Below are 13,286 nucleotides of genomic sequence, written 5' to 3' on the forward strand. Positions count from 1 at the left end.
TGAGAGGATATTACAAATCCTGGAGGAGGCCATAAACCATAACTTTGTTAAACAGAACTGAAACACTTAAATAAATTGACTGAACTATTTTTACACACTATCACCAGAGGAAAACTCAAGCTGGAAAACACCGCACAATGGCCGCTTTGTGTAGCATGTTCTCATTACAGCCTAGAAATGAAGCAGAATCTTACGCAATTTGCAGTTCCTAATAAAAGGAAAGTGCATTTGGAAAAATCAAACCTCAGATTTAAAATCTGAACAATTTAACGACCCTCAATTTAAAGCTGGGATTTCTTTGGTTTCTTTATACCACTGTCCCAGCTGCAGTTGCTTCAACCCTGTCTTGGGGAAATCTAGTGTTATTATGATATTTCTAAAGGGAGCATCACGTTGCATTCACCATCTGGGAAGCGACCTATTACAGGATTTCCTTCCCCTCAGGGAGGGACAGTTAATGCAAGGCCATTATCTGCTGTAGGCAGGAAATTATGCTAGAAGGGTTCGACTACTTAAGCCTCCTTCTTTAAAGTCCCAGCGAAAGACTTTCAGGCATTAAGGTTTGTGAAAGATGTTCAGGCAGGGCAGTATGTTCAAGTACGTGGGAGGGGTTTTCAAAGAGCAAAGGTGTGCAAGAGTTTAATTTCTTCAGGAACTTGGCAGAAAATTCAAACAGCATGCAAAATTCAGACAAATCGTTCTTTCTGGGATGTAAGCCAAAGACATTGGCACAAGCTTCTAACAACGTTTCGTGACCTTTACTCACGTTTAGGACATACCACGTGTTTCAGGCATGTGATTTATCCTGAAAGACACACTTGCCAAATACAGTGCAATACTAAGGGGCAGAGATTTTGTTGTTACAATTTGAGTCATAGAATCTAATGAATATACAATTCTTCACAGCAAAAACTCAGGAAGAAATGTTAAGTATTCCTCTGCTCCCCACCGAGTCAGTAGAAACAGGAGCTGCGTATGGGACACCAAGAAACAACTGTTTTCTGCTACCTTCTGTTCTAAAAATATTCAAGCAAAGAAAAGTCTAGCCTAGAAGAGTCATTGAATAGAGTTAAAACCAAAACAGAACAAATTCAGGAAAGCAGAAAGTTTACCTTTAGTAAATAAAGAGAACTCTGGTTCTGGGGAGAGTGGAAAAAGTATCTGGCATCTTCCTAACCTTTGCATAATTAATAAATCCTCTGAGAAACAGCAGAAAACCTAGATGGAAGAAACACATTTGTCCAGTTAACACAGGTGTTGCTTTTTCAATTACAGAAGGAGTAGTTCAACTCACCATTACTTGTACAGAAGGACCTAAGGCACTGGGGTGCACAATAGCTGATTAAACACAAGAATTTCTTCTGGTATCAATGACACCTAATCTTTCAATTTCAGACAATCTCAAAAACAAACTTTCCTTAGGTGATCGCAAAACTTTTGACTCCAAATGAGATCCAGTCACTTCCAAAGGAGGAAAAACAAAAGGAAAAAAAAGAAAGACCACAACCCCACTCTTCCATTTAAGATGAGAACAGATACAAGATCAGTTACTATGAAGACAAGCATTGTTCTCTCCTTTACTTCTTCTGGATGATAAATAGGATGCCACCACCAAGAAATGACAACAAAAGGACAGTGTTTACGTGTACCTTTAAAACCTAGAAGGCATTCAGTAAGAGGAGTACTACGAGGGTTACATTTCAGTTTTACATCTATACGCACGTATTTGAATAGCCAGCAAAGCCATGCTCACCAAAGCCCTAACTGCACTTTACAGAGTTTTTACGCATGCATTCCCTCCTCCCCCCTGAACAAACACTCACCTAGTACAAGGAAGACCCACCAAAGCCAATACTGGCCATCAAAGTAACCAGGAAAGTAGGTGGAGAACTGGGGAAAAAAGAAAGATAGATAGATACAAGTTAGAGCACATGGAAGTTTCTGAACCCAAATCTATCCTCACCAACTTCAGCAGCAGCAACCAGACCAAGCCCGCTGCACACAGGAGAGCTTACAGAATGCTGCATTTCGTCAACTGCACGGACTGCGGGGAACAAGCTACCTCCACAAACCTTCATTTAAGGTTTTTCTACACACATCAGACCAACTCTAACCAAGGAGAATGGAACAGATTCCACACCCAGACATAAACTCTTGCAATCAGCGAAGCAGAAAGACACTATGGGCAAATACTCCTATTTTCCCTCACATCTTTGATGCTTATAAGCCACAGTTGCAGTTTCCGAAAGGGAAGACCAGGTTTGCAGCAGTGCAACCCATTAATTACACTGTAAGGCTGGATTGTATAGCAAACAAAAGTACAGTTGAAAAAGAAATCTCAGATCTGTGGAACCCTCTGGCAAGATTTTCTGTTGGGAAAATTACTGCCAATTGAAAGGCACTGGCACTATTAGAGCACCGAATGTGCTCTAATACCACTATGTCAGTGGTAAATACAGGGTTTTTGTTTTCATTCTATTCAAGTTTAAAAACCTAGCAAGAGGTAAGCTTGTTATCAAAGTTTAAATCAAATCCACAGTTAAGGTCACCTGGTTCTGTCACACCTCTTAGGCCAGCAAATAGTTCCTAACACTGTTACAAGATGACCTCAAAAATGTTAACTTTCTACAGAAAAAGTTAACAGATGCTGTATTTATAAACTACAGTTCCTAGCCCAAAGAGATTAGGTATGAAGTGACAGCCCCAACACTAATGCGCTCTACTTCTGCACAGCTAATGAGACTTTTTGATTAAAATTCAAAATTTGGCCTGGGATGTCTGCATGCCATTTTCACAGACGCCTTCTTTTCACAGGCTCCAAATAAAGCTTTTCTGATATTCTCTCACAGTCTCTCAAAAAAAGAGTTTGATCTTTTTTTCCCCTATTCCTTCCAGCATCAGCACATCTACATCCTTTCTTTTTTTCCCCCCAGAAAGGTTTCTCTTTCTCCTCCTCTAAGTTTAAAAATAATACGTCAGCCTTTCGCAGAGGTCCGTGCCCAGCAGGGCCCCACCTTTGCATCCAGGCTCCCATAACACAAACCAGTTCTGATCAGCCAGCCCCTTCCTCTCCCTATGGGATCTGGAGGAGGGGAGCACAGTGGATGTTTTAACGGCCTGGAAACGCCCAGAGTTTACACGGAAATAAAACAAAACAGGAAAGCGTGCTTCCTCCTGATCCCCTCCTGCTTGTGCCGCAGGCAGGTCGCACCAGAGGGCACCAGTGGGCTTCTCCCACCCGTGGGACACAGCGGCGGCTGCCTCCTCCTTCCGTCACCAGCAAACCTCACACCTCCTCATTTTTGAGTCCCTATTACCCGCCCCTCATCGGCTAGCCCACACTTTAGAGAATTATTTATTTTTCAGAGGATTACCCAAGGAACACCACAGAGAAACATCCCCGTGCTGACAGCAGGGCTTGCTTTATCTGGATGAGTGTTTTACAAACACCAAACCATTGTTACTTCTCAGCACACAAACACGTTTTGATCCAACACAGTGGCTCTGTCAGAGCGCCATACTTGGGTGTGTAATCTTTATTCTCTTTTATTACAATAGTAATTGCAGCAGATAAACAGGACAGAATAATGAAAAAACACTGTTCTTAGTGAATAAGGAGCTAAAAATCTATTTTGTTATAAAAAGCTAAAATTATAACTAACTTCAGGATAAGGGAGATAAAAACAACCTAGGGAAAAAGAGTACCAGTGTCTGTGTACATGTTTTTGCACTACACAACTTACCCTGACAATAAGGATCCACTTAATAAGCGACAGACCAAACCCAGAAATGGCCCCATATCGTCCTGCAGCCGAAGTAGTCAGACAGAAAGACAGGAAAAATCCAATCCAGTTGAAGAGGAATGCCACTGAGAAAGCAGGAGAAATGCAGCAGGTCAAGCCTTCTTTATATTCCAAGAATAAAAAAAAAAACATAAAACCCTTGCACACAGATTGTTCCTGGTGCTACATAAACATAAGTGAATAAACGGAAACTAAGTTCCACCGTGTACTTACTGAAGAAAGTCAGCATGAAAATGCCGTCATTTCCTATCCTCAGCTGGTCGGTGTCATCAAAGTCATCCCGTGTCACAAAATCGTCATCCTACAAATCAAAGGGAGGCAAGACATGGGTGCATTTAAGTCAGTCCAGTCCACACAGCAATCCCAATTCTGCATGTGGCTCCTCAAGAAAGGGGCAGCAAATTGTATAGCCCTCAAAAAGCAGCGTGCAATGGAGGGACACAAAACGCTTCATTTACATTTAAGGAAAGTCCCCTGTGGAGTGGGGACGGCAGGGGCCGAATCCTAAATCTCAAAAGACTACAAATGCAAGCAGGAAAAATTCCTGCTTCCTGCTTCTCATCCTGAGACGATGCAGGGCATGAAATATTGTATACATAATATGAATTATTTAAGATAGTCAAGATCCAGCATGTTCTTGTTCTCACTGTAAAGAATTCCCCTACTCATCAAAAAAAAAACCCCTTATCTCAGCAAGGAATTTGGCTTCTATGAAGAAGTATAACGAGCGGTGGACATCTAATGCTAGCAGGGGTGGAGGAAGAGGCTGAACAAGAGATAACATTGAAAAACAAAAAGAAATAAAAAATGAAAAAATAATTATTCTGACAGAATGGTTTTTATCATCCTTGTATTGGCTACACTGACCTCTGGAAAAGTCAACTAAGTAAGTGGCAGGGAGTATCAAGGGTAGATATGCTAGATGGTTGAACAATTAATCCTAAATCTTTTTTTTTTTTAAAAAAACAAAGCAAAACAAAACTAAACCCCCAAAAAACAGTGACAGTGCACACGCATACAGCACAGTTCCTCTGTCAGCTTGCCCGAGTAATCTGGATAGCACATGCTGGCACTACCAAGATGTCTTACATCATCATAGCCGCCCAGAGGGGGGAAAAAAAAAAAAACCAACAACAAAATTAGCCACAGAACTCTTAGGAGTGTGTAATATCACCATCCCAGAAAGCTTAAAAAAAAAAAAGTCATGACACTTGATCGGCACAAGTTAAACCAGAAATTCTACACAAGAAATGTGAAGGACGTACAGCCAGCCAAGCGTACTCACCCTTCCAGGAACCAGGGGAATTGTGGCTTCAGCCTTGGTTCTCTCTGCCTCATCATAACTAGGCAGTGTCGTGGCCACGTTGTAAGATGGAGGCTTTGGAAATCCTGACTCATCCTTGTAGTCAAAATAAGCTGCAAAAGTTACGTAGAAGGTAACTTGTCAGTTCCTTAAGAACACCGTGTTGGCAATGAGAAGTGTTTCAGATGACTCGAAAAGACACTAGCACCTCAGAGTGCTGAAGCCTGTCCCTCCTGTCCCCTCACCACCCTTCTAGCCTCTTGCCATCCCAAAACAGAAAGTGAAAAACACGGGAGGACCTTCTCTAACATAAAATAATGCACAGAGCACTACTTTATCACACCTGGCTGTACTTTTTTTTTTTAAAACAATGATACATGCTGTGTCTCTCCTGACTTCAGTAAACAGAGGTAGTCATATTTTCAAATCCACGGGGTTCGAGTGAGTCAAAGAAGGATCACTGCAAGCCTCAGGCCACCAGTGACCAATTTTTCCAGAGAGAGACTCCAAACTGTTTTCTGATGGAAAGGGAAAGGGATTGGGGAAAAAAAAGAAAAAAAGAAACACAGCTTTTCTGAGCCCCAGTCGCTGAGATGCACTAAGGAACCAGAACTAATGGGACATCTTTACAGTTAACGTGCCAAAGCAGGACGCTCAATAGGCAGTTTGAGAAACAAAACATTCATGCTTCTATCGAAAGCTGGCTGGCTGTTTGAGAGACTGACGGTATGTTACATGTGATTCACAAATCTTATTTGAACAGTTGACTATGAAAGTTCTGGGGGGAAAAAAAATGAGACGACTTAGCTAAGCCAAAATACTCTGATACGTAACCAACACAAAAGAAGCTGCTTTGCTAAAAGCTATTAGCGACATGACAGTATGATGATTCAGAAGAAGTATAATCCTTATGGCCAAGTCCTTAGTTATTGAAAACTGCAGGAAGAGTGAATTCTTTAATCCCTTTTAAGTAACAAGTCCTCTTTGGAAGGAGCACAGCATCATCCAAATGCCAAATAATGAGAAGGAAACCGCAAATCCTCACAGCACTTTGATTTTTAACTGTCTTCAATCTACTGAGAACACGGTGAAATGTAACTTGAACACCACTCGATGGGATGACATCAGATGAATGTAGCCAAAATGCATCTTCTAAACCACAAGTAACTGTAGTCTCTCTGGATCAATTCTGATCCTTCGCAGCTTTGGTAAGGATGCTGCAGTGCCATCCATTAATAAGGAGAACAATTAAGAAAGAACAACAGTGCAAACCTAGCTATTTCCTTTCAGTTCAATTTACCTGTGTTCTCTGCAGAAATGCTGCTGTAAGGCGGAGGGGCATCATTCACCACCGGCGCAGTCTCACACGGCTCCTCTTCATTCTGCAGCTGAACAGACCCACACACAAGAGAGGTTAACAGGGTTTCTCAAGTTCTGTGAAATTACCCCTGTAGTTTTAATTGCACACAACAGGCTCCTCTGGAAGAAGACTGTTCTACAGCACCACAGGACACTGGAGCAGCTGCTCAGTTTCCCTTCCAAGCACTCCCACCTGAAATGACCAACATGCCATGTCAGTTTTAATCTGTTTTTAAATTGTATCTTCACACACCTGGACTTCAACAAAGCACAGCATACATCTTCTCAGTACCTTTCCATGTCCCTCGCACTTCCTCAGATTCCACAGCTCACACTGCTTAGGAGGTGGCAGTTATATCTGTTTTAGTCAAAGAAATACGAGATACGTAACAAAAGACTCCATTGCTGCCTGTGGCTTTGTTAAGGAAAGGGTTTTTTCATGGACACATTACATAATGATAGATACAAGTACGAATCTTGCCATTCCCTTCAACCTTCCAACACCGTATGACTGAAAAGCAGACAGTTTATTTTGTGCACTGTGTTTCCCACAAGCTCTGTATAAATAACCACACGGCTTATCAAATATACGGTATCACTTGCATGAAGCAGGTATGCAAACACAGGCTTTGATCAGAGAAGCTAGCAATACCAGGCCAGAAGCAACCCAAGCAGAACACACCAGAAAGGAATTTACAAATCTGCTGCCATCTAGGTTTTTTTTTCTTCTTTCCATTTCTCATCATCTCATCAACAAAGGAGCTGAGGTTTTATGCAGAAAGACCACTCATCTCAAAAAAGCACCTTGGGACTGAACCCCAGCCCTGAACAGAGAGGCACTACTCTCTTTTGTAGTCACCACTGAACAACAGCAACCCTGCAACTTCTTCCTCAACATCTTCCTGAGCTGTCCCTCCTGCACACCCATGCTAATACTCTTGAAGTCATCCCTGACATTTTGCTTTTTCTTTGGAGAGATATGTTGCCGTTCAAGTCCTTCCCAAGCATTTCACGCAGGGGGGCGAGGATATGTTCCTATCAGGAAAAAAACTCAACACATCAGCTCACACTTCTAAATAAGGGTCTTGTTTTATACATAACTGCTCTGTGTCTTGGGTTTTTACTCCTTTTGCTGCCTAAGATCAAAGATCAGACTACGTCCATGTCCTCTGTGAAAGTCAAACCCGAAACTTTTTCAGCTGTTTTAAGTGCAATTCATTGGACGTTTGCATCCAAACCACAGCTGCATGTCTGAACCACGAGACATCCGAATCCTACAAGCTTGCTGAGAAGAGCGTGGATTGTTTCATTTTCTCCGCCATCAACTGGACAGCCGCGCTCCTCCATCAGCCACACAAGGGCGAGCACAGGCAAGGTGAGTCACTGCAAGTCCTCGGTCCGTGGCACCACGGCCAGACCCAATGTCCCCGCTGGCCTTCCACCGCCCCGGCACGGAGGCTGCCATCCTCCCCACCCTGCCGGCAGAGCTGGTGTGGCAGAGCTCCCTACACCAGTCATGTCTAAAAGATTTGAAACACACGTGCTGTTAAAGGAGTTTCATCCAGTAAGATTTCAATGACTTGGGTTAGCAGGTGATGACATGAGCAATTCTGCCGGCAAGTCCAAGGGCTTGGCCAAGAGGGGGAAGGGGAAGAAACGACACTGGGAAGCACTGGAAAAAATTTAGCAGCACTGTCGCCCAGTTCAGCTGTACCAAAACAACAGAACATCACAGCCCCGTGCCCTGTTTCACTGTCAGATGAAGCTCACCTCACTACTCTGACAGCGAGCCTCCATCCTCTCCCCATTCACATTTTCCAAACAGAAGCGGGCGGGGGGAAGGAGAAAGAGAGAGGAAAAAAAAAAGGGAACTGGTCAGCCCCAAGCTTTGTGGGTAAGAACTCCCCACATGGCACAACGCTGAACCACTTCCTTGAAGAAGAAGAAATTAAGTGATCTGGATGAAAATTTAATCCGTATTACATCAAGAGCGGCTCCTAGCACAGACGCTGTGGCCGTCAGCAGGAGACATCTCAAATGCTGGCCCCCGGCCAGATGTGAACCCACACCAAATCCATCCCTTTCTGCGCCCGAGGGTACACAGGGCGGAGGTGGCGGGTATCTTCCTCCATGGCTGTGGCTTTAATTAGCCTCGGGGTGGCAAGCAATTAACACAATACGCTGCAGCAACTCCTACAACAGCAATGCATCTTCATCTTCCTCAAACCAGCTAACTCAGCATGAGCCCTTACCAAGAAACAAAAATGCTGTATTTTGTAAGCCTCCTGGAGTTTAGTCATTAGAAGAAAATGTAAACTAACTTGTGAAGTAATTGCCTATTAAAATAAGCTTTAAAAAAAAATTTAAATAATAGTTTAAAAAAAAAAGCACTGCTGCAGCAATTCAAGAGCAACCTGCACACAGCACGAGAGGGGCAACCTAAGGGATAACCCAGTCAAATGCCACATCAAACTAGTTGATTCAGTCCCTCCCAGCTCTGCAGCCTACAAATGCTCAGAAAATGCTCCACCATGCTTACTTTCAGTCTATCCATGAACATTCAATACCTACTTCTCCCCTTTTTTCCTTCTGCCTACGCAGGACCCGGTCTATTAACGAAGGAGGAAAGGCCCCAACACACTGGGGACGCTGCATGCCCTGCCTTACCGGCGCTCCTGGGGAGGGGGTGGCGGAAATTAAAACCCGGATCTTCAGAAGAAAGAAGACCCACACAACCTAAAAGTGCAATCGGCAAGGAGGGGGAAGGAAAGCACTAGATGTGACAAGACTGGAAGAGATGAAGCAGAAGAGGATGCAGACAGATGGGTGTAACATTAATTCCTACCACTGGAATTCTTACAAGGTTCTTCTTTCAACGGTAAAAAGAAATACATACTCTTACAGCAACGTCGTGTGGGAGAAAGCAAGCTGAACTTACTGCTGGCTTCAAACCATTACAATTCAGGTAATGACACAAAAAACGCAGTTACTTTTTAAAGTTGCACTAGAGGCTGTAGAAGGTATACAGTTATAGAAAACAGATTTTTCTTCTAATGGACAAGGTACACAAATGCCTTCCAGCCTTTTTAATGATTCCAGGCATCTAAAATTCAACTAAGTGCTTCTTAGCCAAGCAGGAAGGGTCCATGTGACGGGAAGGTTGAGTCATCAGGGCCTCGCGTGGCCCCGCACGGCCGCACTCCCGCAGGGAGGAAGGCTCAGGCAGGGAGGAAGGCTGTGCTACGCGGGTTTGCGGGCAATCCCCCCCGTGGGCTACCGCGGAGGGTCTTCGGAACCCCGAGAACCCAATTATAGCAGGGTTTGACTCCTACATCTATTTCACTGAGGCTGCGGGGTACTCTTTCTTTGATTGACTGATGGATTTTAGCCTGTAAAGCACGGCCCTTGTATTTGTGGCATTAAAAAAGAGACAGTCTTTACAGCAACGCATACGGTCATTAACACTAAAGTTTGGCTGTGATTTTTTTCACCAGATTGCTACAACAACAGAAAGCTGCCCAACAGAACAGGATAAGACCCAGGGACGTCTGCTTTCCAAAAAACCACCACCAGAAGCCTGGCTCAGAGCAAGGCATCGTCTCTGTCTGCCACGTCCCCCTGGTTGAGAGGTATCCCATGGAAACGCACACAGCACACAGCATTACAGTTCAAAACATCTTGTAAGTTTTGAACATTTCCGTGTAAACTTTGAAGCAAGCATTACCAATAAATATGTATATTAATTCTTCCAAGTTTTCTAAACAGAGCACTTGGGCTGCTGACACAGTTTTGGACTTACTTTTTTTTTTTAACCTCCCCTTGCCCCAAGTCCTTAGGCTGCATGCAAATATTCTTTACATTAAATCAGCACTACTACAGGCTTCACCTTAGCAATATATCATCAGTAATATATTAACTCAGCCATATATCATCAATGTTTACTGCATTTCAGTTCTTATTTTATGTTCTGCCACGCAAGGTAGAACTGCACAGAAACCCCACAGAGGAATTCCAGAACGAAGATAACCCTAACCAGATCTCACTTTTGTTGTTCCTGTGGTTGCCCTGAGATTTCACCAAGGCAGGTATTTCGGCTAATGACAGAAAGAGAATCAATATTTTTTTAAAAGGTGACAGGATTTATTTTGTCAGAACAATGAAATCATAACCTTTGCAAGCCAAGTGTTAAATAAATTTTAAAAAAATGTGTACCACTACTAAATTTGGGAGTACCCCAGCAAGGCAACACCCTGCTCACAAAAAGGTTACGCTTCATTCCCATGGCAACACCCCTCACTTTTCCCCTTCCGTAACTCTGGCCTTTTGGGAGCAAAGGAAAGTTGCCGCCAGCTCTGAAGAAGAGAATTATTTTTATTGACTTACGCTTCACTTTCAACGTATCCTGATTTGAAATCCTGACTTTTGCCCAATGCTGCTGCAGATTCCTATAACATAATATCAGTTTATTAATCTGCTGGAGCAATGATGAGCTATTAGACAAGTCAACCCACATCCATCAGCCTTCTCCTTGACAAGCAAATAACTGTTTTCTCCCGTAGGCACTTCCAGTTCATTTAACCGAAGGAGAGTGACAGCCCTGAATGGCGTGTGCCGTGCGGCTCTCGGTGACACGCGTGGCACCCGCGCTGTCTGAGCAAACCTCTCCGGCTTCTCCCAGCATCGGGAGATGCTGATGCTCCTGCCCAAGCCCCGCACCGGGGAACCGATTCTCCCTGGGGCCCTGAGCGCAGCCCAGCTCTGGGGAGCAACCTCCGGAGGTCTCTGCCAACCTCAGCTACTCCTTCATTTTAATAAAGGACAGAAAACCCTGCCTCCACTCCCCCTCCCCAAAAACGCTGCCTTTATTCCCCACTCCCGCCCCCGCTGCCCAGCTCCCTGCCACGCAGCGAGCACCCACGCAGCAGGATGCATGGGGCAAGGACCAGAAACCCGCTGGAGCATCCACCTGAAGGGTACGTTTGCAATGATCCTCCCAGCTACCAAGGTAAAAACACAAATCAAAACGTGGTTTATGTCCATCAAAATACAACTCGTGCTCACGAGGATGCTGTTCGTCACTGACTGACTGCAGTTAATGGCCTGACAACATGGAAATACACCTTGGTCCTGGGAAACACACCCAACCAATTCCCTCACCTCTGTGCAAACAGGGAATTATATTGGTCTGGCCAGACTATAAACAAGCACTTGGGCCAGCACAAACCTGTACCTACAGACTGTCCTTAGATTTGAGTGTTCGAGGTCTTCATACAGAAGAACTAGGTTTTAAACTTAGATAGCTGTAATTAAATTTCACACACTTAACAAAGCCTAAGGCCTTACCGTAATACTCAGGATCAGATCAACATTTTCCTGGTCATTAAGAAATCACAGAAAGAATTCTGGATCTTTTAAGCATTTTAAAATATCGCCTTTTTTTTTTCATTGTCATATGAAGAATGTCAAGCATCTTCAGTGAAAAAAAAAATCCCATTGTGCCACCATGTATCAAACTTGGATATTTGACAAGAAGAGGCAGAAACAGAATGAATGCATACACCTTAATACTGAATTTTTCTTATTAGTCCCAATGACAAAGAATCAGAATTCACACCCACAGAGAACTTTTGCTACTTGCTTTCAGTATGGTTACATTTAAAACGTGATGCCAAGCCCACAGAAAGAGGTACCACATCTCCTGCAGCCACTTAACAACCCGGAGGCCTGAGGAACTCTTCCTACATCTGCTTCCCAGATGGGGTTTCAGAGCCCCACTGAATTTTACTGATGAGAGAAAAGTCACCAAAGAAGCCCAACACAACCCTGATACCTGAGATAATATTTTATTTAAAGGTTTGCATGCAAGGCTATTTTCTCCTGTTACACAAGCTACGTGACGATACTAGACTACTACTGTTTCACTGCCTTTCCCAAGCCCTTCGAGTGTTAGGGATGGAATATATTTTAATTCTATAATTACTTTTTCACACAGAATCACTAAAACCTTGCAAACTCAACCGACAGGTACTGTCGCCTACAGAAGTGAGTGTTTCAGAACAAAACAGTGAGACTTCAGTCACCTGAACACAGACGGGGCTGGACATCGGGCAGCTTCAGACAAAGCGTGTGGCCCCCACCAGCTGCACCAGAACCCGAGAGTGGTGGCTGTGCAACAGGCGCGATTTTTCCCTGCAACTTTTTAAAAAATTTTTACGGGTTTTATGTCGATGGACATCTCCAATTCTACCTGTCAGAATACAAAAAAGAGAAAAATTTTTTAAAATGTGAGAACGACCTACCCCAGAAATTTCCTCTGCGTTCTTATCAGTTGCCTGTATCTTTAGCAAGCACATCTTCTGCACACTACCAGTACCTCACCAAGGAAACAAATAGCCACTGACATCACTAATTCTAACTGCTGACATTAAAAGATTTGCTATATTCTCATTTTTTAGTTTCGATCTGCGTGCACATTTCAACTGAAAAATTAAATACAAGCTTAAGGTAAGCACAAGGTGACAACTGACTTCTGCCTCCCTGTTTCACTCCAGCCTTCCCAGACACTAGGTAAGCGTGGTGGTCCTTCATGGATTTAAACTGTATTCACATTACAACTTCAGCAATATATTTTCTTCTACAGTTTCATTGAAAGAAAACCAAACAAATGCAAAAATCTTTCTTATGTTTCCCATAGACACCTCCCCTTATGAAATTATTCATGATCTATGTAAGCCTTCAACAAGCAAAACAGGAAGAAATATCACTTGAAATATGTCTTCATTATTTAACACACCCACCATTTTCTAGGTGGGTTTACATTA

General features: G+C 43.4%; 1 protein-coding gene across 1 annotated transcript in view; it reads right to left on the reverse strand.

Annotated features, from left to right (window-relative positions):
* Positions 1-6,494, reverse strand: part of NDFIP1 (Nedd4 family interacting protein 1) — a gene marked incomplete at its 5' end in the record, with an annotated part of 7,826 nt that extends 1,332 nt beyond the window's left edge. Inside the window, 5 exons of the mRNA XM_009703882.1 lie at positions 1,824-1,890; positions 3,744-3,868; positions 4,017-4,104; positions 5,089-5,219; positions 6,407-6,494. Of these exons, the coding sequence (XP_009702184.1) occupies positions 1,824-1,890; positions 3,744-3,868; positions 4,017-4,104; positions 5,089-5,219; positions 6,407-6,494 (499 nt within the window). The remainder of the gene's footprint in view (positions 1-1,823; positions 1,891-3,743; positions 3,869-4,016; positions 4,105-5,088; positions 5,220-6,406) is intronic.
* Between the last annotated feature and the right edge of the window lie 6,792 nt (positions 6,495-13,286).

This window comes from Cariama cristata, unplaced genomic scaffold (genome assembly GCF_000690535.1).
Source record: "Cariama cristata isolate BGI_N322 unplaced genomic scaffold, ASM69053v1 scaffold36550, whole genome shotgun sequence".
Taxonomy (NCBI): domain Eukaryota; kingdom Metazoa; phylum Chordata; class Aves; order Cariamiformes; family Cariamidae; genus Cariama; species Cariama cristata.